Source organism: Aethalodelphis obliquidens, unplaced genomic scaffold (assembly GCF_003676395.1).
Source record: "Aethalodelphis obliquidens isolate GAN/ISIS:26980383/991018 unplaced genomic scaffold, ASM367639v1 scaffold105, whole genome shotgun sequence".
Lineage (NCBI taxonomy): Eukaryota > Metazoa > Chordata > Mammalia > Artiodactyla > Delphinidae > Aethalodelphis > Aethalodelphis obliquidens.
In genome coordinates this window covers 1,806,396-1,832,719 of record NW_020838049.1, presented here as the reverse complement: position 1 = coordinate 1,832,719, position 26,324 = coordinate 1,806,396, and the positions used below count along the sequence as shown (strand labels likewise).

The 26,324-nt window shown below is 45.5% G+C and overlaps 1 protein-coding gene across 4 annotated transcripts; it reads left to right on the top strand.

The window, feature by feature from the left end:
* The first annotated feature begins 3,032 nt into the window (after positions 1-3,032).
* Positions 3,033-26,113, top strand: HDC (histidine decarboxylase). 4 transcript variants are annotated; one of them, XM_027096651.1, is made up of 13 exons: positions 3,033-3,110; positions 3,850-3,856; positions 5,613-5,780; positions 9,278-9,391; positions 10,373-10,495; positions 12,779-12,913; positions 13,163-13,306; positions 13,779-13,845; positions 14,702-14,864; positions 14,940-15,030; positions 20,575-20,673; positions 24,798-24,899; positions 25,035-26,113. In XM_027096651.1, the coding sequence occupies exons 3-13, from the start codon at positions 5,616-5,618 to the stop codon at positions 25,776-25,778; spliced, it is 1,947 nt and encodes a 648-aa protein (XP_026952452.1). In that variant the 5' UTR covers positions 3,033-3,110; positions 3,850-3,856; positions 5,613-5,615; the 3' UTR covers positions 25,779-26,113. The 4 variants fall into 4 exon arrangements, with proteins under 4 accessions (XP_026952452.1, XP_026952455.1, XP_026952451.1 ...); XM_027096654.1 differs by lacking the exon at positions 20,575-20,673 and having other exon boundaries at positions 3,039-3,110; XM_027096650.1 differs by lacking the exon at positions 3,850-3,856 and having other exon boundaries at positions 3,071-3,110; positions 5,608-5,780.
* The last annotated feature ends 211 nt before the right edge of the window (positions 26,114-26,324 follow it).

Genomic DNA, 26,324 nt, shown 5'->3' with positions numbered 1-26,324 from the left:
CCTCCTCCTTCTTCTTCTCCTTCTTTGTCAATAGCGTTATTGAGATTGCCATACTTTAAACCCTCCCATTTATTTCTTTTCTTTTTTTTATATTTACTAGTTTGCTTTATTTTTTAGATTCTACATGTAAGTGATGTCATATAGTATTTATCTTTCTCTGACTATTTCACTAGGCATAATATTCTCTAGGTCCATCCATGTTGCTGCAAATGGCAATATTTCATTCTTTTTATGGTTGAGTAATATTCCATTGTATCTATATACCACATTTTCTTAAACCAGTCATCTGTTGATGGGCTTTTGGATTGTTTCCATGTCTTGGCTATTGCAAATAGTGCTGCTATGAACGTTGGGGCACATGTAGTTTTTTAAATTAGAGTTTTCTTTTTTTCTGGATATATGCCCAGCAGTGGGATTGCTGGATCATACAGTAGCTCTACTTTTAGTTTTTTAAGGAACCTCCATACGATTTTCCATAGTGGCTGCACCAATTTACATTCCCACCAATAGTGCAGGAGGGTTCCCTTTCTCCACACCTTCTCCAGCATTTATTATTTGTAGACTTTTTTTTTATTAAGAAAAATCTGAATCTTTTATTTTTTATTTTATTTTAAAAATTTTATTTATTTTTGGCTACATTGGGTCCTCGTTTCTACACACAGGCTTTCTCTAGTTGTGGCGAGCGGGGGCTACTCTTCCTTGCTGTGCGTGGGCTTCTCATTGCAGTGGCTCCTCTTGTTGTGGAGCATGGGCTCTAGAGTGCAGGCTCAGTAGGTGTGGCGCATGGGCTTAGTTGCTCCGAGGCACGTGGGATCTTCTCGGACCAGGGCTCGAACCCATGTTCCCTGCATTGACAGGCAGATTCTTAACCACTGCGCCACCAGGGAAGCCCAACTTATAGACTTTTTGATGATGGCCATTCTGACTGGTGTGAGGTGATATTGCATTTTGGTTTTGATTTGCATTTCTCTGATAATTAACGATGTTGAACATCTTTTCGTGTGCCTATTGGCCATCTGTATATCTTCTTTTGAAAAATGTCTATTCAGGTCTTCTGCCCATTTTTTGGCTTTTTTGGTGTTGATTTATATATTTTGGATATTAACCCATTACTGGTCAAATCATTTGCAAATATTTTCTCCCATTCATCAGGTTGTATTTTCACGTTGTTGATGGTTTCCTGTACTGTGCAAAAGCTTTTAAGTTTAATTAGGTTCCATTTGTTTATTTTTCCTTTTATTTCCTTTGCTTTAGGAGACAGATCAAAAAAAATATGACTAAAATTCATGTCAGAGAGTGTCCTGCCTATGTTTTCTTCTGTGAGTTTTATGGTCTCTGGTCTTGTAGGTCTTTAATGCATTCTGAGTTTATTTTCATATATGGTGTAAGAGAATGTTCTAAGTTCATTCTTTTACATGTAGCTGTCCAGTTTTCCCAGGATCAGTTATTGGAGAGGCTGTCTTTTCTCCCTTGTATATTCTTGTCTCCTTTGTCATAGTAAATCCCACCATTTAAAGTGTCCAATTCAATGCATTTAGTATATTCATAGTTGGTAACCATCACAATAATTTTAAAACATTTTAATCACTACCATCCCCTCCTCCCATACAAAAAACAAAAAAAAACCCAAACCCTGTTCCCCTTAGCTGTCAAACTCTGGTAGCTAGTAATCTACCTTCTGTCTCTACAAATTTGTCTATTCTGGGCATTTCATATAAATGGAATTCTATAATATGTGGCCCTTTGTGACTGGCTTCTTTCACTTAGCGTAGTGTTTTCAAGGTTTATCCATGTTGTACCTTGTGTCAGTACTTCATTCCCTTTTATTATGGAATAATATTCTGTTGTACGGTTGGATGGATGGAGATACAATAAACTGAGATGGGGAAGACTGAACGGGAAGCAGATTTTTGGAGAAAGACTAAAATTCGGTTTTGTAACATGTTAAGTTTGAGGTGCCTAAGAGCCATGCAAGCTTATTTGTCAGGTAGGCAGTTGGATGTAAGATTTTGGAGCTCAGAAGGCTGGCAGGGCCTCATGGTATAAATTTGACACAGGGTTTATACTTATAAGAATATCACCTGGTAGCATTTAAAGTCATAGAAATGGATATGGCCACCGAGGAAGAAAGATGAGAGGAGGGCAATCCCCTGAAGCATGCCCACATTTAAGGGCCAGATGGAGGAGACAAACAGCCAGAGACCTGGCAGTAGGAGAAGGAGGGGCAATGTCTTGGAAGGAGTAACCACCAAACTCCACCCCGAGGACAAGGAAGATGAAGATTGGAAACAAACCAAATAGTCTGTTCTCTTTGGCAACCTGAAAGCATTCACTCACTTTTTACTCAGAAATAAAGCTCCGAGAGTAGTGTTTCCCCTCCCCACAGTAGTTTCTGCACATCCCTTTACAAGCACATGCATACACAGCCTTTTAAGTCCTAACCGTGTTAAATCTGGGTGATGTTTCAATTTTTGTTTTTTTGGTTTTTGCTTATCTGCGTTTTCTCATCTCTCTACAGCAATAAGTATTATGTAGTAACAACAACAACAAAAATCCATCGTGTTAGATGATAACGTCTGTCTGTTCCTGAGCACAGCGTGGCCAGAAAAGCAGCATCGCTGTAAGTGCCTGTTTCTCCCTCCCTGCCATGGACAGGGACGCAGTGGCAGGAATGATAATAATCTTTGCTACTTATTCTGCACACCCTTGCCTTTGTTCTGGGCTACTGAGCTGGGAGCTTTGTGTGAGGCTCGGGACCTCTTGTATGAATCTGGGACCAGAAAGAAATGAGGGCTCTTTACCATATCCACCTGGAGGCTGCCTGCTAAGTGCACTGTTTAATTTAGAGGTGCCTTTTATCCTAGATCTCTGGACCAGCTAAAGTTGTGGTCACTGTTCCCAGCAAGGACTGGGGGGAGGAGGGGTGGAATTAATTAAACCTAGAGGAAGGGCCACTGAAGGGCGGAGCTAAGGTGGAAGAGAGGAGAACCCTTTAAATAAAGGGCGCACATGGGCTGCCCAGGAGCACACCCTCCACCTCCTCCGTGTTCTTGGTGAGAAGGAGCTAAGCCCCAGGGAGATGTTGGAGCCTGAGGAGTACAGAAGGAGAGGTGAGCACGGGCATCCCTGGCCCTCTTCCCTGCTGCCACTCTTGTAGGAACTGCTGCTTAGATTTTGGGGTATCTTTTTTTTTTTGCGGTACGCGGGCCTCTCACTGTTGTGGTCTCTCCCGTTGCGGAGCACAGGCTCCGGACGCGCAGGCTCAGCGGCCATGGCTCACGGGCCTAGCCGCTCCGTGGCATGTGGGATCCTCCCGGACCGGGGCACAAACCCGTGTCCCCTGCATCGGCAGGCGGACTCTCAACCACTGCGCCACCAGGGAAGCCCTTTGGGGTATCTTTTGACTGGAGTGTTAGAATTGCCTTCTGAGAGTTGGCTTCCACAAAATTTTTCCTGAGAAGGGAATGTGGGATCAGAGTTTAAAACTTTTCTCAACCTCTCTTTCATCCTCCCCCTCATACACCAACTCTCGTATGCGTCCACACTACTGTGCCAGCCTTTTCCTTTCTTCTTTCCCACGGAATAGAGGATTTGGGTTTCTGAAATACTAAATGGGTGCAGGGGGATTATTCATGTTTTGAAGTAGAAAAGGATTTCCCTAAGTCTTCTGCAGTCATGCAAAATCTCATCTTCCTTCCTCTTCATTTCTTTATGTGTGAATCTGTCTGTAGAGTTCTTTCATTTAGTCATTCATTCCATAAATATTTAAAGAGCACCTACTCTGTCTCAAGCCTTGTGTGATGAGCAAAACCAAATGGTTATCTTGTCTTCAGGGACGGCTGTCCTAAGAGGGAAAGTAAGTAGTTGCTTATAATTTCTCTCTCCATAAAGTTTTATATCCTCATCCCCTCTAGTAGGTTATTTTGCCTAAAATTTCTTTGCTGTAAGGCGTGGTCCCATGTTAAAATCCAACTTTTCCTCTCTTTCATCTACCCAGACATAACTCACTAAGTGGCTATCAGTCTTTTTTTAAAAAAAAAAAAACCTTTTTATTTTATATTGGAGTATAGCCGGCTAACAATGTTATGATAGTTTCAGGTGCACAGCAAAGTGACTCAGCCATACATATACATGCATCCATTCTCCCCCAAACTCCCCTCCCATCCAGGCTGAATGACTATCAGTCTTTACACTTCAGTGGACATTAGCTTATTCCATTGCTTTCCAAAGGCACTCAGCCGAGAGCTGGTTTTATCGGCTGTGGATGTTTATCCTGTGAGTGGAACACAAAAACATTCCATGTGGTCCCTGGGTAAGTGGAGGGCTAGGTCCAGGGCTCTCAGAGCTCTGGAAGGATGCTGCTGCAGTTATGAAAGGCATCGGGCCGTTGGAGAGTTGGAGGAGAGCACAAAGAAGAGAGAAGAGTGCTGGAAGTTTTCACAGTTTTGTCTGGGACTGGTCCTGCTTATAAGAATTTTGCACGAGCTGATGCAGTTGGGAAGACATCGGCTTCCCTTTCCTTGTCTCTTTCGCTCTTTTGCAGGGGGAAAAGGAGGCTAGTGAGTACTAAGGAGGAATGATAGATATTGAGAGAGACACAGAGGGGGAGATGAACACACAGACACAGACACAGAGAGGAAGAGAAGCAATGAGAGAGAGAGAAAAAGAGACAGAGATGAAGAGACAGAGGCTCTGAAGACAGAGACCCTTTCCTGGAGAAATGAAAGGGAAGAAAGAATAGACAATTTGCAGTGGCTTCAAGTATTCGACTTGGCTGTCTTTCTTCCTTATTCTTTTATTCATTCATTTGATAAAATTTGTTGAGCATCTGAAAACTGTCTAGGTACTGAGGTATTGGTGGAGGCAGAGCGAGGGAGATAAATTGGTTAAGACATGGCCCTGCATTTCCCCAAGATTTCAGGCTAGTGCAGGGTTCTTAGTCTGGACCTGTGGTTGTGCTTTGGGGAGTCCATGAACCTCAGAAATTACACACAAAATTGTGTGTATACAAGTCTACCGTTTTAATCAGATTCTCAAAGAAGTTCATGGGTCCAAAAATGTGGGGAATTACTGGTCCAATGGGAACGGTGAACAAATACATTTTTTACCTTTTATCAGAACCTAGTGTGGGAGCTTGCCATCTGTGCCAACAAGGAGTATAGGGGGTGTGTGTGCGTGTGTGCAGTTTCTGGATAGAAAGAGCCGCAGCGTTTCTACTGAATCTGTAAGGTGATGAATGCATAGACCCTCTGTTTTTTGAGAAGAAAAGAAAGGTGGGAGAGCTGATCAAGATTCATATGGCAAAGGGAAGGGGAGGGAAAAGACATCCTTTACTTTGTTGTTAGAGCTTGATGCCTTGGAGATTTTCCCTCTTATTCATTTATATAGAGTCACACACTGCCTCCATCATTCATTCACTCCTTTGCACACTTTTAAATTTTTTAATTGAAGACAAGCTGTCTGCTGGGGGTCAGACCCTCCACCATTCAGCCCATGAATCCTTCTCCTTCTTCACCCAGTCTCCTGATCCCGATGCTAGGGCGATGGGCACACATTGGCCAGGCCCAGTCAGGGGACATGAGCCTGGCTTCTCTGCCTCCCTTGTAGGAAAGGAGATGGTGGATTACATCTGCCAGTACCTGAGCAGCGTGCAGGAGCGGCGGGTGACTCCGGATGTGAGGCCTGGCTACCTGCGGGCCCAGCTGCCCGAGAGTGCGCCTGAGGAGCCCGACAGCTGGGACAGCATCTTTGGGGACATTGAGCGAATCATCATGCCCGGGGTGAGACGCAGTCACCACAGGGTGATTCTGGATGTCGGGGTGTAGGTGGGGGGGGGTCGATGGGCCTGGAAAGCCTTGGGTAACCCTAAGATAAGCCCTCAGCCCCTTGGCCACCGACATCCCAGACTGTCTTCTGGGCATATGAAGGGCCAGGACTTTGACTGAAGTTAGGTTTCTGGTGCCAGGGCTGACCTGTAGAGTTGGGTAGGGAGCAAGACGGAGTAAGGACTGCATCCCAGGGCCTGTCTGACAGAAGGGTGGAAGTCGGATGGGATGAGGTGAGTAGTGAAGATTGGGCCCGAGGGGGAAGGACGAATGTGGGAAGCAAGATGGAGAGAGGAGGTGGGAGATGGTCCCTGAAGCCCCCGTTGGCAGAGCCAGGGAACTCTCCTACAGAATCCTGAGACGTGCCAAAAGGAAGGGGGGAAGCCAAAGCACACCTCTCCGAGGGTACCCCGGTTGTCAGGTTGGGTGGGCCGGGAAGCTGAGTGAGTCCTGGTCAGCCCCCTCCTTTCTCCTCCATGAAGTGGGAACCCCGTCCTTCCTAACCAAGGGAGGTCTCCTGATTGAACTGCTTTTCAGGAGTAGGAAGGAGCTTTCCCTGAATCATCTATACTCTCAGTGACAAGGGGCATAGCCTGGTGACAGTGCTAGTGGGGCCAGGGAACAGACAGAGGCTGGCTGAAGCCTGGGGCTTGTGCTGAAGCTGCCGTGTGCTGTGACAATGTCCCCGACCACCAGGAGCTGGGCCAGGCGCTCCTGCTGAAAGTGCACCATCCTCCTCTCATGGAAGGGCTGCCTTTTATTGTGCTCCACACCACGTGCCAGGCACTGTACTAGCCACATGGTAGACTGGCTTGTTTTATCCCCAAATGACCTTACGATCCATGTTTTATGAAGAAACTGAGGCTCAGAGAAGTTAGTTGTCTTCCCAGAGTCACAGGTCTCCCTGCTTGGGGCACTGGTGTCATGAACCACGTGTGTCCAGCAGCTCTTCCCCAGGATGACTTGATATTTGCTCCCTTCATCCCCAAAGAGCTTTGGACTTAGATGTGACAGAAATACACCTGGAGGCGGGGGTGGGGGGGATATTTCTGTTTTCTTTCAAACACAGACAGAAAGTGATGGCAAGTTTGTACAAAGCCAAATACTCATCTCTCTGACCATTCAGCCTATTTTGTAAGCATATTTTGAAAATTTCGGTATCAGTAAAACTCTACCAGGGAGGCTAGCTCCGCAATAAGATTATCTCATGGATTTCATTCTGTAAAATGTAATCTGTGGAGGGGCCAACTGTAATTTGGTAGTGAGACTGAAAGCAGCTGTCAGAAGAGATGGAAATGAGCTGATTCATTTGACTGAAAGAAATTCCAGCAGTTGCTGGGGGTGCAGTTAAAGAGGCTCATTTCTGGACCAGGAGGTCTGTCTGTTTTGATAAGCATTCCTCTGGCTTATCTTATCTTATGTATCTTATTAGAACAGACAATTGCCTCTTGATAGGACCAGGAGGTGGAAGTCCTTCTCTGGGGTTTCCAAAATACTGTCACTAATCACATCAGTAATGAAGACCCAATCTTTCATCTCATCTCTCAGGCTGCAACAGCCTCTGAGAGTTGGCCTGAAAGCCGTTGGCCCTTTGCTTTCTCATTAGGGTCAGCGCCTCCTTTAAAACTGGATTAATTTTCCCCTCCATGCCACCTCCTAGACACAAGGAGAAGAAAAACTGTCTTTTTGCTTTAATTCCAACCCTGGTTAGAGAAACCCCACCTACTCTTAATGAGGGAGGGAGAGTAGAACAAGGGGAGAAGGCAGGGTGCCACCCTGCTTAGGTGCTGGGCTGCAGAGTCAGGCAGCCCTGGGTTTCTGACATCTGTCCCTATGAGGTATATGTGATCATGGGGATGCTGTCTCTCTCCACCAGCCCCAACTGTTATCTGTAAAACAGGGATAACGTTAGAACCTACCTAATAGGAGTGCTGTGAGAATTAAACAAGATAAAGCATAGAAAGTGGAAGATATTGTCATTACCTATGAGGCCGTCTGCCTGGTGAAGGTTGGAGGACGAGGTCTGATTATCTAAGAGTCAAGTCAGGATATGTGATATGTCCATCACCACGTGATTAGCTTACCGTTAACATTAGTGCTTTACATTTTACAAATTTCCTCCCAGGCTGATCCACACAACAACCCCAGGAGACAGGATTTATTTTATGATGAGAAACTGAGGTTGAGAGAGGTACAGGGGAGGATCCTGGTTTTATGAGGTGGGGATTGGATGAAAAATTTGGGACCCGCCCCCTTAAGAAAAAAAATTAAGAATGGATCTTGAAAGAGACACATGCAAACATGGGACCTTGATGCTTAAGTTCATTAGCTTCACAATAAGTTTACGGGGTCACACAGCTGGTTACTGCAGGGGTAGGACTGGAACCTGTGTCCTTGGGCTTAAATCTTATGCTCCTTCTACCATACACACTGTCCAGGACACCGTCCTTGCTCTTAAACGGTTAAAGGGATTTGTGTACATGAAATAACTCGATAATACACTAAAATGTTATCTCATGAGTTCTCAGTAGCGTGAAACATCTCGAATGAGAACATTCCATGGGCTCGGGGGAAGGGATCAAAGGCAGATGGGGACCTGGGGAAGGGTTCATGGAGGAAATGAATATTTAGTGGCTTTCTAAGAGTTAGCAGATTTTGGAAGGTCCCATCTGTATGAGAAGTGCCTTCCTGTCAGGGGACACAGCATTGCTCAAAGACATGAATGCAGATACGAACAGGGTATGATTGTAGAACAGTGAGATGAAGCCAGATTAGATAATCAGTGAGGCCAATGAGCCACCGAAAATGTTTCTGAGAGCAGTCGTAGGAGGCCCTTCCTGTCCACGGGCCCCTCCTTTCGTCCGGTTAATCTAACTGTGGGCTCAAGGGTTAACCTGGAGGCAGTTTCCCATGCCCTTGGGCTGGTACTTCTGTCTTCTAGTCTCCTCTCCCCATCCCCACTGGGAAGCTAAGGACAGCTTTGAACCCAGGCGCACTGTCCCTCTGCAAGAGTGCATGCCCAAAGAACTCTGGATACTTTTTGCAAGAGACTGGATGAGACAAGCAACCTGCTCTTCCAGAGCTCACAGTCTCCCCTTCCTCTTATTACTGGGTAGGAGCAGTGCGGGGGGTAAGCTTTGGAGACTAATGCAAACACTACCCAGAATCCACAACTCTAATTCCCATAGCAATTTTCATCTTGCATATTCCCTTCTGGTCTCTGCGTGTGTGCAAAGCTCCACTGATGAACTAGCTCAGAATGTGGGAAACGTGGGTGGCAAGAACACTGTGATTATGCCTTACTTTTAGGGATTTGTGCCACTTGTTGGTTGTCTTAAAAGTGTCAGCCAGTCTCTAGAGTGGGTGCTGCCCCTTGCCAGGGAGGGTCTCTTGAAGAGGAAAGCCTCCGGTAGCTGCCCCTGGTGCCACCCGTGTACATGCTCTGCTTCCAGGTGGTACACTGGCAAAGCCCCCACATGCACGCCTACTACCCAGCTCTCACCTCTTGGCCATCACTGCTGGGAGACATGCTGGCTGATGCCATCAACTGCTTGGGATTTACCTGGGTGAGTAACCATGGCTGCAGCTATAACCAGTGGAAAAGGGGACATGGCAGGAAGTGAAATCCTGGGGCAGACATATTTTGTCCAGATCTCTGAACAGGGTTTCAAGTTAAATATTAACAATGGCTACATTACTTGAGCTTAAGCTTTATAAAAACGATCTCATCTTATTCTTCAACCCTGTGAAATTATGAGTAGTGGCCCCATTTTGTAGGGGCGAATTAAGAAATGAAGGCTTAAGTAATTTATCTCTCCAAGACCACATAGTTCATGAGACAGAGATGAGATTTGGACCAAGATCTGGTTATTGCCACAATTTGTTACACTCTCTAAACACTTTGGTGCCTGTGGGTACAACCTTCCCCTTGCTCTTGTCTTTGAGGGGTTAGGGATATGCCCTAAGGCTTCCCTTAATAACCCCTTAAGCACCAATCAGCTTTAAATTGTGCCACAAGCCTCCTAGAACAGCTCTCTATTTTAAGCCTGAACTGTTATAGGATGTGTGTGTGTGTGTGTGTGTGTGTGTGTGCGCGCGCGCGCGTATGTGTGTGTGTGTGTGTGTGTGTAGGGGTGGGTGGGTGGAGTGGGTTGGAAGCTGGGAGACTTGCTATCTTTTCAGGGAGGAAGTGCTTTCTTTCTTAGTCTTAAAACTTCCCCCTGGCCTTTAGAATGCTTTCCAGCTGGGTATTTTAGGGACTTTGGGGGCCAAGTGGAAGCAATCATTTCTAGGACTGTTTTTCCATCAGGCCTTGGAGTCACAGGAGAATCCACCTCATTGAGGATGGCATGAACCAAAGCCCCACATTCTTTCCCCTTTCTGGTTTGGCAGAGGATGAAGGCGCCACAGGATCTAAAAGTGACGCCTTCTCCAGGGACAAGACAGGCCTGGGGAGGGTCAAGGCAGAGACGGATGTGTTTCTGGGGCTGGTGGGGACATCTTGGTGCCCTGGGGCACTCCAGATGACATTGCTTTCCCTCTTTCAGGCTTCCAGCCCTGTGTGCACAGAACTGGAGATGAATGTCATGGACTGGCTGGCAAAAATGCTGGGACTTCCAGAGCACTTCCTGCACCACCACCCTGGCAGCCAGGGGGGAGGCGTCTTGCAGGTGCGTCCATTGGCAAAGCTCCTCCTAGCATAGGGACTAAGTAGGGAAAGATAAGCCAAACTTGCCCGGGTGATTCTCATGTTTTCCATGGAGTTTCCCCCATGTCACTCACACCACCACCATCCCTGCCAGCACCATCACCATTACCATCATAACTCTCATGACTGACACCACCATCACCGACGCCACCAGCTCCACCACAGTCCCCACTCCCACCTTTGCTGCCACTACCATCTTGACTTCCATTGCCTTTATACCATGGCCATGACTGTCTCCACTCTTCTTTTAGTTTTTCTTTGAAAAAAATTAAAAAGTCAACACATTATCACATTTCTAGTATTACTTGATTCAAGTTTCTTAGTTTATAATCTGACATCTCCCCTCTCTTGTCCCCTTTTACACCTTATGGTAAGTAGAAAAGAGAAGGCAAGTAGAGACTTCTTTCCCTCCCTCTTAGGTCCAGGAGATTTTTGGCAGTGAGAGAAATTAACAATATAGATTGATGTATCTTATGATCCTGTCTTTTGAGTATCTGTCAAATGACAGTTGTTCAAATATTTCTTTTGTTATCAAGAGTAGTGCAGCATAGTGGAGCTTGAGGGGTGCCTCCTGTAGACCGTGCACATTGCTAGGTACTTTTGCATCTATAAACCCTCGCCATTCATGAGGGTTTGGTTCTGAGACCTTTGAGAACCCCCAGATTCTTGAATTATTCTGTAATGTGTAATTTTCTTGATTTTATGGTATATAAGATAGAGAAATAATAATCATTCCTTCAAAAGGTGGATGTGAGGATTCAAAGATTTCTTCTATTAAATAAAAATAGCCATGCTGCCCTGAGATGAGAACTGGAAAGTTTGCTGGGCCCATTTGCTAGCTAAGTGACTCCCTCTGTCACTCCAGTCTTTTACCAAGATTAAAATCTGACCCTCACAAGAAAGACAAATTACTGCACGTTGTGGACCTTCTGGGTTGTTAGCAGATAGTTATAGCTTCAAATATTATATCTGGAAAAACATGCTAAATGCCTGCTGGGCATGATCTTGCTTTTCATCTAATTATCTCGAGAACCCTGTAGGTAAATAGTGTCATCCCCAATTTTTGAAATAAGAGCACTGAAGCTCAGAGAGGTTAAAAACTTGCTCCAGGTCACACAGCTGGTAAGTGGAAGAATGAGGATTCAAACCTGACCCTGTCTAAATCCAAACCATGCTTTCTCCTGTATCCATCAGCCACATGAACTTGGTTTAGTTCTGTAACCTCTCTGAGCATCACTATTCTCATAGGTAGACAGGAATCACAAGTGTCGCAGGTTTGATAAGGAGCAAATGCGATAGCAGAAAGTGTTTTGTGAACTGTGAATAGCTGTACAGATGGAAGGTGGTCTTATTATATTATTATTACTATTCTGCTGGCTTCCTTATTGTGGAGTAATTTTCAGCCACTGACTATCTTGTGGGATCTGGTCTATAGCATTTCCTGTGACACGGTCTCTAGGCTTTTCAGCGGGGAGCAATCAGCTGTAGGTCACCTAAGGATTTCAAGAAGCAAAGACACCAAAGACTGAGCAAATGAATGATGAGAAACCATCAAGATTTCTGTGAAGTTGCTGAGGTGGCCCCCAGGATTCCCACAATCATGGCCAGAGCAAAATCCTACCCAACCCTTTTCTGGTTAATCAATACTCCCACTCTGGTAGGCAGCTAAAGGGATGCTCTCTATTTTATAAATGGAAAGGAGCCTTCTGGAGGGGCAATATTAGCTCAAGGTCACAAGAGCCATTGGCAGCAAAACTGAGGCCAAAGTTATCTCTCAAGTAGGCCAGGACCCTCTCTCTCTGGGATATCTCTGCGGAAACAAACTCCATTTCCACACCTAATACATTGAAAGTTCTTTTTTTTTTTTTTTTTAACATGGGGAGCGAACATATCTACAAGCAGACTTGTATCTAGCATTCTCTGAACATTCTCTTTTTGCTCTTTGTGGCCTAATAAAGATATTGAAAATTTGCTTTCATTACTTCCCTGAAAATTACAGGAGAGGGAGGTGTCCCAGGAATGCATAGGAAGTTGTGAATGTAGAATGTACAATAGGCATGTGAGCTGGGGGGAAGGGCAACTCCTTAGGCAGGAGCTGTGTACTTCCTCAGGAATAGCTATTGAACACACACACACACACACACACACACACACACACACACACACACACACCCCTACAAAACCTGGGGCAGCTGCCAAGGGATTACATGGAGAAGCTGCCACTGGGAACCTTCTTCCATTGCAGAGCACAGTCAGTGAGTCCACCTTGATCGCCTTGCTGGCAGCAAGGAAGAACAAAATCCTAGAAATAAAAGCGTCTGAGCCTGGGGCGGATGAGTCTTCCCTGAACGCCCGGCTTGTTGCCTATGCCTCCGACCAGGTGAGTTGCCCAACATAAGCCAAACCTTCAGGTAGGGCTTGGCTTCTGGAGTCTTAGTCCTTGAGTGATTTCCCTGTAGACATGAGCCCGCTGGGTTCAGGGCAGCCCAGGCCTCAGAGGTTGTCCAAGGAAGCCTGGAGGAAGACAAACGTCAAATGCTGTGTTTGCTTCCCTTCGTCTGGTTTCAGCAGTTTCTGGGAGTGCTCATTCCAGGATGACTCTGCTAACAGCTTTCCATTGTCATTCTAGGCCCACTCCTCGGTGGAAAAGGCTGGTTTGATTTCTCTGGTCAAGATGAAATTTCTGCCTGTGGATGACAACTTCTCACTCCGAGGGGAAGTTCTTCAGAAAGCCATCGAGGAAGACAGAGCGCAGGGCTTGGTGCCTGTCTTTGTAAGTCAGACCATGTTCTGAGCTTAGAATGATAGAGCTGGGAGGTGAGGAAGGAGTTTTGTCAGAATTCAGGTAAGTAACATGCTGCAAACAAGAGCAGAAAGGTCCTCAAATACAGTGTCTTACAAATTATGAGTTAGTGTGCTAGGAAATAAATTTTGTGGGTCAGAACCAACATTAAAAGAAGAAGAAGAAAAAAGGAATAGGACGGAAAATATGAGAGTACGTTCCTGTGTTGAGAATATGCATTGTTTGGTAAAACTTTTATTTCAAATACACATGTGTGTATGTCCTAGGTTGCTATACAAAATGTATTTCTTACTGTGGGTCATGGTAAAATACAGTGTGAAACATACCCTGTTCTAGTGGAATGGGTGGGGTTGATAATATCTGTGAAGAAATCTTTTTTTTAAAGGCCAAATGTGTCACACGAGCCCACCTTCCCATGTTAACTTCCTCTGTTTTCCTCCAGGTCTGTGCCACACTGGGGACCACTGGGGTCTGTGCATTTGACCGCCTGTCAGAGCTGGGCCCCATCTGTAAGTGTCTGCCCTGTCTGGCTAGGAAGACAAGTAATGAGTTTTAAAATGTTCCCTAGAGCAAGAACCTGGAAGCAGCTCAGTGCAATTCTCTGGTCCCTCCGTGGTCAATGCACAGAGCGTAGGAAGAGCCACCAGAGGTCATGAGTATCTTCTTCCAGGTAGCCAGGTCACTGCTTTTCCCAGTGGTGGGACCAAGGGTTAGAGCTGACCCCCTTGCATCCTGTCCTCAGAGGCAACAGTGGGAGGACCTCAGGTCTCTCACTTGTATGTTGAAATCTGCTTAAAGCAGGACATATCTGAAACACAGGGTGAGTGAGTCATAGTGGAATATTTTCTAGTCTAGGCTGAGAAAATGAAAATGAAAAGGTAAGGTAGGGGAAGCCACGGGGTGAGGGGGAGATAAAGGCAGAAAAGAAACCCAAATGTGATTGTTCAAAATCCTCAAGTGAGAAACCCACTAGGAAAGAGAGACACCCCCTCTCTAACATTTGTATTAGATGCATTAACATTGCTCTCTGGGCCAGTGGTAAGTTGGTTTCTGTTCCAGAAAGCTCTGGGTGGAGGCCAAGAGGGTGTCGACCCTCTGGTCGGTGAGAGAAAAGGCCAGGGTGAGGCCCTGTAGGCTCTCCCTGCAGGGGTGGCCGTGCCTCACTCAGCCCCACTCCTTGCACTGACACCCTCCCCCCATGTCCACATGCCTCCGTGTCTCATTCAGCCATGGGCATCCTTTCCCAGCCCTTCCCTTGCAGCCCCCCAACTGGATGGGCCAGAGAAGAGATGCCTTTTAGCTGGCTGGTGGCAACCCACTCCCACCCCCAGTGCCACCCCCAGTAGGTGATGTTTGCCTCCTCAGGTGCCAACGAGGGGCTGTGGCTCCACATCGATGCTGCCTACGCAGGCACTGCCTTCCTGTGCCCTGAGTTCCGGGGGTTTCTGAAGGGCATCGAGTACGCCGATTCCTTCACCTTTAATCCTTCCAAGTGGATGATGGTGCACTTTGACTGTACTGGGTTCTGGTGAGTGTGGCAGCCAAGCTCCCAGCCTGTGGGGAAGCCATCCTCAGCTACTAATGCCCATTTGGCAACCCACAGGGTCAAGGACAAGTACAAGCTGCAGCAGACCTTCAGCGTGAACCCCGTCTACCTCAGGCATGCCGACTCGGGTGCGGCCACCGACTTCATGGTGAGTGGCCAGGAACGGGCAGCACGGCACCCTTTGAGACGGAAACGGCCTGAGTCTGATGAGGGTCTCCTTCCCTCACCCGATGAGCCCATCCCATAGTATTGCCACTGTGTACCTTTGGTTTCAAGCTGTGCCTAAGCATATAGAATGAAACCCAGAAAACTTTAAAAACCCTAGAGAATGAAACCAACCTTTGAGGTAGGATGCGAGTTTCCTGAGTATTTGTGGCATTTAAAAATTCTCCCAATTCCCTTCTGCCTCTGTCCTGGATAATCTTCTCTGCTCACTCCCTAACAGCAGGGCAGGGTGGAGAATTTCCATGGATAGGAAAAGAGGCTCCTTCCTTAAACTGTTTTCATCCTTTTGTCCCCATCGAGGCACTGTGGGAGGCTCCACGGTGGGGATGGGGCAATAGTTATCCTTCCCGAGGTTCTAGATGCCTCCAAGCATTCCTGCCTTGCCCACTAGCTGCACCTCAACCTCTAGACCCTGCCCACATTCTCAATCTGTACTATCTCTTGGGGAAACAACTTCTTCAGGTTTACTCCTCAGTTTGAAGATGAGCCCTTCCTTTAATTGTAGGGGAGACAGGGATGTAAACTAATAAGTTACATATAACATGGTCAAGGCTAGGCAGAGTGAGACGAGCTTGATTTGGAATTCCATACCAGCAGTGGGCTTTTGGGAGTCATAGTGGACCTCTCTCAGCCTTGACTTTCTCATCTGCAAAATGGGCATGGTGGCACTGATTTCACAGGGTATTGTGAGGCTGCAATGGGAACATACATGTAGATCACTTCTTACTGGGAATGTGGTACATGCTTAATAAATGGTAGGTGTGATATTTCTAAAAGCTCTACTTTTAAGCTGCAGAGATTTGTTATCCAGCGAAGAGGTTAAAAACACAGATGAACTGTGTTTGAATTCTGGCTCCTCCATTTATTAACTTGTGTGGTCTTGGGCAACTGGCTTAAGCTATTTAGGTTTTCTCATCTCTAAAATGAGGGTGATAATAACAGTACTAGCTTCTTAGTTAGGCTTGCTGTGAGGAATAAACGAATTAATACAGTGAAGCACAGAGAGCCATGTCTGCCATCTGGGAGTCATTCTTTGTGAAGAGATGGTTCTGTCTTCTCTCCTTGGGCTAAAGTTTCTTGCCCTTTTTTAGTCCTAAAATAATCACTGCATCATCTCTTGATTATATTGGTCATTCTCCCTCGGACCAGTTCACACTTCCTTTAGATTTTTGTTTTTAAAGCTTTTTTATTGGAATTTCAGGCAGTAAGCTTGTAGTGGTTGGGGAGGACCCTCCAAAGGTTGATAAAAATAGAAGAATAATGGTTCTTTGATCTCCACTGCCCTGTCTGATGGGTTTTCAGCACTTTTTGAATTAAAAAAATTTTCACAGCAGCCCAAGGGCCAGATATCTTTAGGGGTAATTCTAGGTTTCTCCCCTGAGTGTGAAACAATGTCCATTTTTCTTTTCTTTTTTTAAAATTAATTAAATTAATTAATTTATTTTTGGCAGCATTGGGTCTTTGTTGCTGTGCACGGGCTTTCTCTAGTTGCATCGAGCGGGGGCTACTCTGTTGCAGTGTGTGGGCTTCTCGTTGCGGTGGCTTCTCTTGTTACGGAGCACGGTCTCTAGGCACGTGGACGTCAGTAGTTGTGGCTCGCCAGCTCTAGAGCACAGGCTCAGTAGTTGTGGTGCATGGGCTTAGTTGCTCTGCGGCATGTAGGATCTTCCCGGAGCAGGGCTTGAACCCGTGTCCCCTGCATTGGCAGGTAGATTCTTAACCACTGCACCACCAGGGGAGCCCAATGCCCATTTTTCTATAAGTGAACTTGGATCATCGTAACTTAAGAGCATTTTCTTCCCTTGGCCCATTTTGGATTTTATGTTACTTTTTTGTGTTTTTGTTTTTTGTCCGCAACGGTATCTTAGGATCTTTTTGTGGTTCATTCCCATCAGTTTGGAGATTTTACAGTGCTCTCTCTCTTCCAGATCACTTCTAGAAATATTAAATTATACTTTTCTTAGCACTGGTCCAGAATGTGCTACTTTATCTTTTCCTTCCCTCACCTCTAATCCTATGGATTTAATTTTTAAGTCTCGAAGAAACTCCTAGAAAACTGAAGCTGCTGTCTGTTATGATCCTGGGGGTCTTCACTGCTACTTTGCCCCTTGCTCCAAGCTCTTTTTCACCCAGGTGGCTGAAGCTTTAAATAAAAGCCCAGCCAGGGCTTCCCTGGTGGCGCAGTGGTTGAGAGTCCGCCTGCCGATGCAGGGGACACGGGTTCATGCCCCAGTCCGGGAAGATCCCACATGCCGCGGAGTGGCTGGGCCCGTGAGCCATGGCCGCTGAGCCTGCGCGTCCAGAGCCTGTGCTCCACAACGGGAGAGGCCACAACAGTGAGAGGCCCGCGTACCACAAAAAAAAAAAAAAAAAAAAAAAAGCCCAGTCATTTTGAGATGAGCCAGAAATAGAGCAGCATCCTGGGAGAGAAGACTTAGGGACTTCATCCCTTGGGCCCTGGAGCCACCTAAAATCAGGGCTAGATTCTTCTGACATCAGGAAGCTCCCTCACCTCCCCCCAACTAGTGGAGGGGGAATTGTCTTGTTCTTGGCTGTGAGACCGGCAAAACCTTGAAAGGATGTAGAGGAGACTTGGGAATGGCTTGAGTTAATGAAGAGCCATGTCCAAATTTCCTGTTCCAGCAGAAAAATATCTGCTAGAACCACCCTGCTGGGTCAGCATGGATTGGTTTTGGAATACTGACAAGAGGAACAGCTGGGGATATGGTCAGACTGTAAAGAAATCAAAATTAAAATCATCTCTGCCTCTCATTTAATTGGCTTGTGAATTATTGTAGTCAATTGGCCATAACCATCTGGAAAACAATGTTTTCAGAGGCCACTATTATCCATTCATTAGTCTCCATCTGGAGTGTCCATCTAACAAAGGGTGGAGTTGACGCTCTCCCTGTTACAGGGAAAAGAAAGTCCCCATGCTGGTCCTCAGCCCTGGAGTTTTTTGCTTGGAAATCCAAGGCTTAGTGCTTGATATAGAGAAACATTGTCCATCAACAATGTTGATGTTGGACAAGGGGTCATGTCCAAACTGTGCCTGGGTCAGGAAACTGGGACAAAGGATGAAGGTGTGCACAGTTTTGAGGATTAGGCAATCCTGTGGAGGAACAGATAAATATTCGATGGGAAAAATATTTATTTTTTGTCAACAGAAATTGTGGTGATGCTTTCTGACATTTGAGGAAGAGGTCATTAGAAATCACACTACTCATCAGAATAATTGCAAATGTGTGCTAAACCCTTTGCTCTGTTTACAGATCAGAGAAATCGATTTGGAATTGGTTTGAAAATTTTCAGACCTTTGGTGCCCGAAACCTTGAACTTTAAGCTCTGTTGAATTTGGTCATCAGGAACAGAGAGTCAGTTTTAGTCTAACAAAGGCCGAGGTATAGATGTTTATTTGCAGTCTGAGGGCTGGTGTCCTCCTGAGGGCATAGAATGTCACAGGAAAAATAAGGTCAGGACAGAGAAATTAAATAATAATCATCTTGGTTCTAGGCAGAAACACCATTGTGATTTGTGGCTCGCATTTTTATCATCTAAATAGCCAGGACTTATTGACAACTTCCTGTGAAACTCTTCACCCTGGTTCTCCTCACACCACATCCCTGGAGGTGCTGTTCATTCTTTGTCTCACGAGGAGCCAGTGAGGCGGCAATGCTCAAGTAAGAGGTAGAGATGGAGGAGAAACCCAGGTCTGTGAGGCTCCAGCATCTGAGCTCCTGAACCCTATACTTTACATTTTTGTGGGGAAGAGAAATCAAACTCTATTTTCTGCTATTCAAGGTAGATTAGGTTCTTTTAGAGAAAAAACGTATTGCCCCTATCTTGAATTTCAGCCTGGAATGAAATTTTTTTTTTTACATCTTTATTGGAGTATAATTGCTTTACAATGGTGTGTTGGTTTCTGCTTTATAACAAAGTGAATCAGTTATACATATACATATGTTCCCATATCTCTTCCCTCTTCCCTCTCCCTCCCTCCCACCCTCCCTATCCCACCCCTTCAGGCGGTCACAAAGCACTGAGCTGATCTCCCTGTGCTATGCGGCTGGTTCCCACTAGCTATCTACCTTACGTTTGGTAGTGTATATATGTCCATGTCTCTCTCTCGCTTTGTCACAGCTTACCCTTCCCACTCCCCGTGTCCTCAAGTCCATTCTCTAGTAGGTCTGTGTCTTTATTCCTGTCTTACCCCTAGGTCCTTCATGACATTTTTTTTCTTAAATTCCATATATATGTGTTAGCATACGGTATTTGTCTTTCTCTTTCTGACTTACTTCACTCTGTATGACAGACTCTAGGTCTATCCACCTCATTACAAATAGCTCAATTTCGTTTCTTTTTATGGCTGAGTAATATTCCACTGTATATATGTGCCACATCTTCTTTATCCATTCATCTGATGATGGACACTTAGGTTGCTTCCATCTCCTGGCTATTGTAAATACAGCTGCAATGACTCTTTTTGAATTATGGTTTTCTCAGGGTATATGCCCAGTAATGGGATTGCTGGGTCATATGGTAGTTCTATTTGTAGCTTTTTAAGGAACTTCCATACTGTTCTCCATAGTGGTTGTATCAATTTACATTCCCACCAACAGTGCAAGAGTGTTCCCTTTTCTCCACACCCTCTCCAGCATTTATTGTTTCTAGATTTTTTGATGATGGCCATTCTGACCAGTGTGAGATAATATCTCATTGTAGTTTTGATTTGCATTTCTCTAATGATTAATGATGTTGAGCATTCTTTCATGTGTTTGTTGGCAATCTGTATATCTTCTTTGGAGAAATGTCTATTTAGGTCTTCTGCCCATTTTTGGATTGGGTTGTTTGTTTTTCTGTTATTGAGCTGCATGAGCTGCTTGTAAATTTTGGAGATTAATCCTTTGTCAGTTGCTTCATTTGCAAATATTTTCTCCCATTCTGAGGGTTGTCTTTTCATCTTGTTTATGGTTTCCTTTGCTGTGCAAAAGCTTTGAAGTTTCATTAGGTCCCATTTGTTTATTTTTGTTTTTATTTCCATTTCTCTAGGAGGTGGGTCAAAAAGGATCTTGCTGTGATTTATGTCGTACACAAAAATAAACTCAAAATGGATTAAAGACCTAAATGTAAGGCCAGACACTATCAAACTCTTAGAGGAAAACATAGGCAGAACACTCTATGGGATGAAATTTTTAAAGCAGCATTTAAAGCAAAGTGTCTTCTCCTTGGTCCAGGGTCATGGACTTGGTTTCTACCTGTGCTGCTCTTGGACAAGGGTTTGGTCACATGACGAGGTAGCCTTTGTGTATCTTGCCTTGGCTTCTCCTTAGCAACAGCCTCGGGCATCATGGTGACACTGTGCATCCCTGGAGGGTTGTGCAGACAACAGATGATAAAGCTCAGGAGTGTGTGTGGGAGGAGCAGGGGTCCCTGTCTCTAACCATGGCACTGTGCTCCTTTGTTCTAGCACTGGCAGATCCCCCTGAGCAGGCGGTTTCGCTCTATTAAACTCTGGTTTGTGATCCGGTCCTTCGGGGTGAAGAATCTTCAAGCGCACATCAGACATGTATGTAGTGGGCAGGCCTTGGGAGGAGCCCAGGCTCGCTTTGTGGCCTAGTGGGGAGGAAGGCTGGTTTCTGCTCTGCAGACCTTTCCCGGGGGGATGTGCGATGTATGCCTCAGGTGCCTGGGCCTGTTTGTGAGCTCCCGGGACTTGATGATTCAGGGCAGCCGTCTGTTTGCTAGCTAGAGGATCACTGAGCCGAACATGACACTGAGGGCTGTCTGGTGTCTGTCCCCCACCTGACTGTCTCACCATCCCTTCTGCTATCATCGAGCACTGGGGAGGGATGGCCCGAGAGCCTAGTTTGCAGAGAAGGAAATAGAAAGTAAATCAAAGGGCAGCTTGTGGCCAGGGTAGGAGCCTATCTTTTAAAAAATTACTCTGATTGTCATGGCTGTCTGAAAATTTTAGTCACTATTATGGTTATGCCAGAAACAGGGCTCGCCTGGCTTGGACATGTAGACCTGCAAGTCTGGAACAAACATCCCTGCATGATGTCAAGAGGTATTTACTGAAGGCATATTTGGTACAATTTATTTCAACTCAATTCAACCACACAATTATTGTGCTAGGAAAGAGACCCAGAGGTGAATGAGACAGGCACAGTCCCTCTGTCATAGGCTTCATGGAAGGGGTGGAACTTAACTAAGAATTTTGGTCAGCAGCAATTTTCTCTCATTTTTATGAGTGCCTATGAGAAAGACAAAGTTATTGACAAATACAAGAGGGTTACTCCAAAGATGTTGTCCTTTGTTCCTCTGCGTGTCTTTCCCTGGCCACATTTCCTCTAGGGAATTCCGTCCTCATTAAGCAAACACAAGGCCAAGTGCAGTGGTTGAATCAGTATGTATGATTGGCTTACTGTTGGTAACTTCACATTTGTTATCAACATCAAGGTGTTGGTTAACCGGATGTTTATCAATGAGTGGCTGTCACCCAGGGACATTAGGCATTTTTGCTCTCTCTCTATCTTCAGACTCAAGACGGGAAGTAGGTAGCTGGGGGATGAGGTGCTGGAGGTTACAGGTTATCATCTGGTTCCAACTCAGGACTGGATATTCAACGTGCAGGTGCTGGCTAATTACCCTCATGCTGCCTCTCCCAACTCAAAGCCCTGAATTCCCAACTCAAAGCCCTGAATTCCCATCGGCTCCCCTTCGCCTACACTAGGCCCAGACTCCTGGGCCCGGCTTTCGAGGACCCAGTTATCAGCCTCTAAGCTCAGGCTTCTCACTGACCCGTTCCAGCTGCATCCTCAGTGTGCCTCTGCACCTTCACCTGTGCATTGCCCTCTTGCATTGCCCTCTCTTCTCCAAATGTTGCTAGTGGATTAAGTTCCGCTTCTCCCAGGAGCTTCCCTGACTATTCCATCTGCCCTCATCTCTGCTTGCTCGGCATTCCTAGGACCACCTACTCAAGCACACCTACAAAACTGAGCTCTAAAAGCTACCAATGTCCCACAAAAGTAAAGGGTGGAACTAAAATGAAGTTGTTTGATGTGAGTTAATTTTATCTCTCCAGCTTGACTGCGATCATAATTATTTTTACTTGCACAGTGTCTTAAAGAAATAACTTATAGGGTTTCATTAGGTTCTTACAACAATGCTTGGGGCAGTCACCCTGATGAACCCCATTTTATGGGTGAGGCTCAGAGATGGTAATTGCCCTGCTTAAGAGAGGAGGGCCTCCTTTCTTTACAGTTCTGGGCTATTTTCTATTATGTGAGCTCTTGAAAGTCATATAAAACCAAGTTGTGTATCTCCCTGTTATAGATTAGTGCTTTAGAGAATGGGATACAGGTTTGATTTTTTAGTTCTACCCTTTACTGTTTGGTGACCTTGGACAAATTATTTAAACTTTCCGTGTTTGCCTTCCTAATTTATAAAATGAGAAAATGATAATACCTCTCTCAAAGGTTTATGGTGATGATAAATAATACACATAAAGCCCTTACTTAGTGCAAGACCTAATATTCCACTAAGTACTCAAATATTTCCTATTCCCACTTCCTCTTCCTCCCCCTTCCCCTTTCCTCTTCTTCTTCTCCTTTTCTCCTCCCCCTTCTCCAATTTTTCCTTCTTCTAATGATAATAATTCAGCATTGTCGTCACCATCATCTCCTATCACCTACAATAAAAGGGGTTTGTAAATTATTTCTTTAAAGACAGAGAGTACATATTTTTGGCCTTGCAGGCCATACGGTCTCTGTTGTGAGTATTCAAGTCTGTCATTGTAGCACAAAAGCCGCCATACACAGTACATTAACAAATAGGCGTGGCTGTGTTCCAAAGGACTTTATTTACAAAAACGGGTGTGAAGGAGGTGGGGCTCTATTTGGCCTGGGGGCTGCAGTTTGCCCGCCTCTGCCCTAGGATGGTACAGGGCACTGGTTGTAGCCCTGCTTTCATCTCCCATAAAGGTAGGTGGTTTCTGGTGGCGGGATGCTGCCTGTGCTCTTTTCTCTCTCCTCTGGCCCCTCTTCTCTCTTGTTGCCGAGAGCGTGTGTTACAGGAGACAACAGAGCATGGCAGGGGGTGTGCTTGGCGACCAGAGACCTGCATTCTGCCGCTGCTACCTTGGGGACGCCACTTTCCTTTGTCTCTTTCTAGAAAATGAAGAGGTTGAACAAAGATGACTTCTGGCTCTCTTTCCTTGCTCAGAAGTATCAGTTTCATGGTCTTTGTCTAGCCTGATTCTGGATCTGTACCTGAGATGTCTTACTCATGTAGACTTGAGAAACATTTACACAGAAAGATCTCACAATTGGCAGGACAGGATGGAAATGGGCCTGGAGGGAAGGAGGCACACGGGAGAATCATGACAAAATTGGAAAGTAAACTGCAAAAGTATAAAACAGTGAGAAAACATTTAGCAGTCTGCTTTCCCAGAGAGAGCCTTATGACTTGACAGTGAAAAATGCTTAGGGTAGGGATTGGAGACCATTTTAAACAGACCATGCAGTAGAGAGAGAAAGTGGTTCTGGATCGGGTTTGTAGCAACTTGTTAGCTGAATCCTATGACTTCTCTTGAAACAGAGTACCCAGTATGAGAACCAGGTGATAGCCATTACTTAGAAAATATTTTCTTGAGATCCTTCTGGATGCCTGGAGAAATTTTTAAAAATGAAAGAAAGGGCAAGTCCTGTCCTTGTTTAGTTAGTAATACTAAGTAAAAAAAAGAGGAAATTAAAAAATTATAACTTCAGTGAAAGATTAATATGGTACAAAGCTTTAAAACATTTTTATTGTGGTAAAATATAGATAACGTAACATTTACAACTTGAACCGTTTTTAAGCATACAGTTCAGTGGCATTAAGTACACTCACAATGTGTGCAACTGTCACTGCTGTCTATTTCCAGAACTTTTCCCATCATCCCCAGCAGAAACTCTGTACCCATTAAACAGGTTTAAAGCCTTCTCCATGGTGTACATGGGTATGATATGTAAAAATATGTTCTTTGTGGAATGTCAGAAAAAAGGGGATGAGGGGCATTTGAGGTGAAAAGGTCTGAGAGGCAAGGGGAAGATGTCAACTTAGGATATGGGGGCAGGGCTGCTGACAGCTCACATGGTGCCTTTATGTACAGGAGAAACAAAAATCTCTTCCTCTGAGCATTTGTAGCCCGTAAGAGGCACCTGGCTGGGAATGCAGAACCTGGGCTGGGCTGTGGCCCCTGCTAGCCCTCTTGGCTTGTCTGTAAGCCAAAATATGTGAAGCCGGGATATGAGGGCATATCCTTGATGGCAAAGCACATGTCTTCTGGGACTTCCCTGGTGGTCCAGTGGTTAGGACTCCACGCTTTCACTGCCGAGGGCCCGGGTTCAATCCCTGGTGGGGGAACTAGGATCCCACAAGCCTTCTGGTTCTGGGAGTGGATTGAAAGAGGTCCCTGAGACATGAGTTCTCAAAGTGGAGCTAATGTGACAAGAAATAGGGAGCCATTGGAGGTTTTATAGTTTGGAATATGAGCAAAATCAAATGGAGAAGAAAATCAGGCAGAAGCCACTTAGGTCTCTTTGGTTCAAAGATGTGACTGGTTTAAACCCGTTTAACAGTGTGGAAGTTTACGCACGGTCATCTCTTGCCTGTTATTAATCTCAGTTCTCTCGATGTTCACAATTCCAGGGTACTGAAATGGCTAAGTATTTTGAATCTCTGGTCAGAAACGAACCTTTCTTTGAAATTCCTGCCAAGAGGCACCTTGGCCTGGTGGTTTTTCGTCTAAAGGTAATGCCATCTTCCATCTCATGTGAAGGGTGTTATTTGGTAATTTTCAGCCTCTTGGAAATGTAAATACTGGGCTTCTGGAGATGCTTACAGGGAATGTGATACAGACTTTACTTCTCTTTATCCTTCAAACAGGGTCCTAATTGCCTCACAGAAAGTGTGTTAAAGGAAATAGCTAAAGCTGGCCGTCTCTTTCTCATCCCAGCCACTATCCAGGACAAGTTGATTATCCGTTTCACTGTGACATCCCAGTTCACCACCAGGGATGACATCCTGAGAGACTGGAATCTCATTCATGATGCTGCCACTCTCATCCTGAGTCAGCATTGTACTTCCCAGCCTAGCCCTCAGGGGGGGAACCTCATCCCCCAAACCAGGGGCCCCAGAGCCTTGGCCAAGGAACCGTCCTTTCCATCTGTCAGCAGGGCAGGAGATGACCCAGACCAGGCCAGGAAGATCATCAAGCAGCCTCCACATGTGGGAGCCAGTCCCGTGAGCAGGGAAGGCAGCCGCCACCTTGAAACCCTGCTGGACCCACTTGATGACTGCTTTTCAGAAGAGGCCCCAGACCTCACCAAGCACAAGCTGTCCTCCTTCCTGTTCAATTATTTGTCTGTGCAGAATAAGAAGGCAGTGCGTTCCCTCAGTTGCAACAGCGTGCCTGTAGGCGATCAGAAGCCACTGCCCACAGATGGCTCTGTGAAGAATGGCGGCTCCTGCCGGGTCAGAATCTTTTCTAGGTTTCCAGAAGAGATGATGATGCTAAAGAAAAGTGCCTTCAGAAAACTAATCAAGTTCTACAGTGTCCCCAACTTTCCTGAATGCAGTTCTCAATGTGGGCTCCAGCTGCCCTGCTGCCCTCTGCAGGCAACAGTTTAGACCAGGGGGTTCAGCCAGGGTCCATGAATGTGTTTCAGGGAGTCTCTGAAGCCCTCAAAATTGTATGCTGAATTTATGTGCTTATGTTTATGTGCATTTTTCTTGGGAGAAAGCCAATGATTTCTTATCAGATTCTCATAGAAGTTCATGACCTATGATAGGATACAAATAGAGAGTTTAAGCCAGCATGATCCAGAAGATTCCAGCACGCTGGTTAGAGAGAAAGGGTCTAGGGTGGTGTATTGACAGGCAGCTTCTGTGGTTTAGCTTGTGACACTGAAACTTTCAAGTTTCATGAAATATAATGTGGAAATAAATTGTGCTTGTCCCTGAAAAAAGCATATCCTGTGTCACTTAATTGACCACTGAAATATTTGTTTTTCTTTTCCATTATGGTTTACTACAGGGTAAAATATAGTTCCCTGTGCTGTACAGTAGGACCTTGTTGTTTATCCATTCTATATATAATAGATTGCATCTTCTAATCCCAGATTCCCAAACCATCCTCCCCCCACCATGCCTTGGCAACCACAAGTCTGTTCTCTA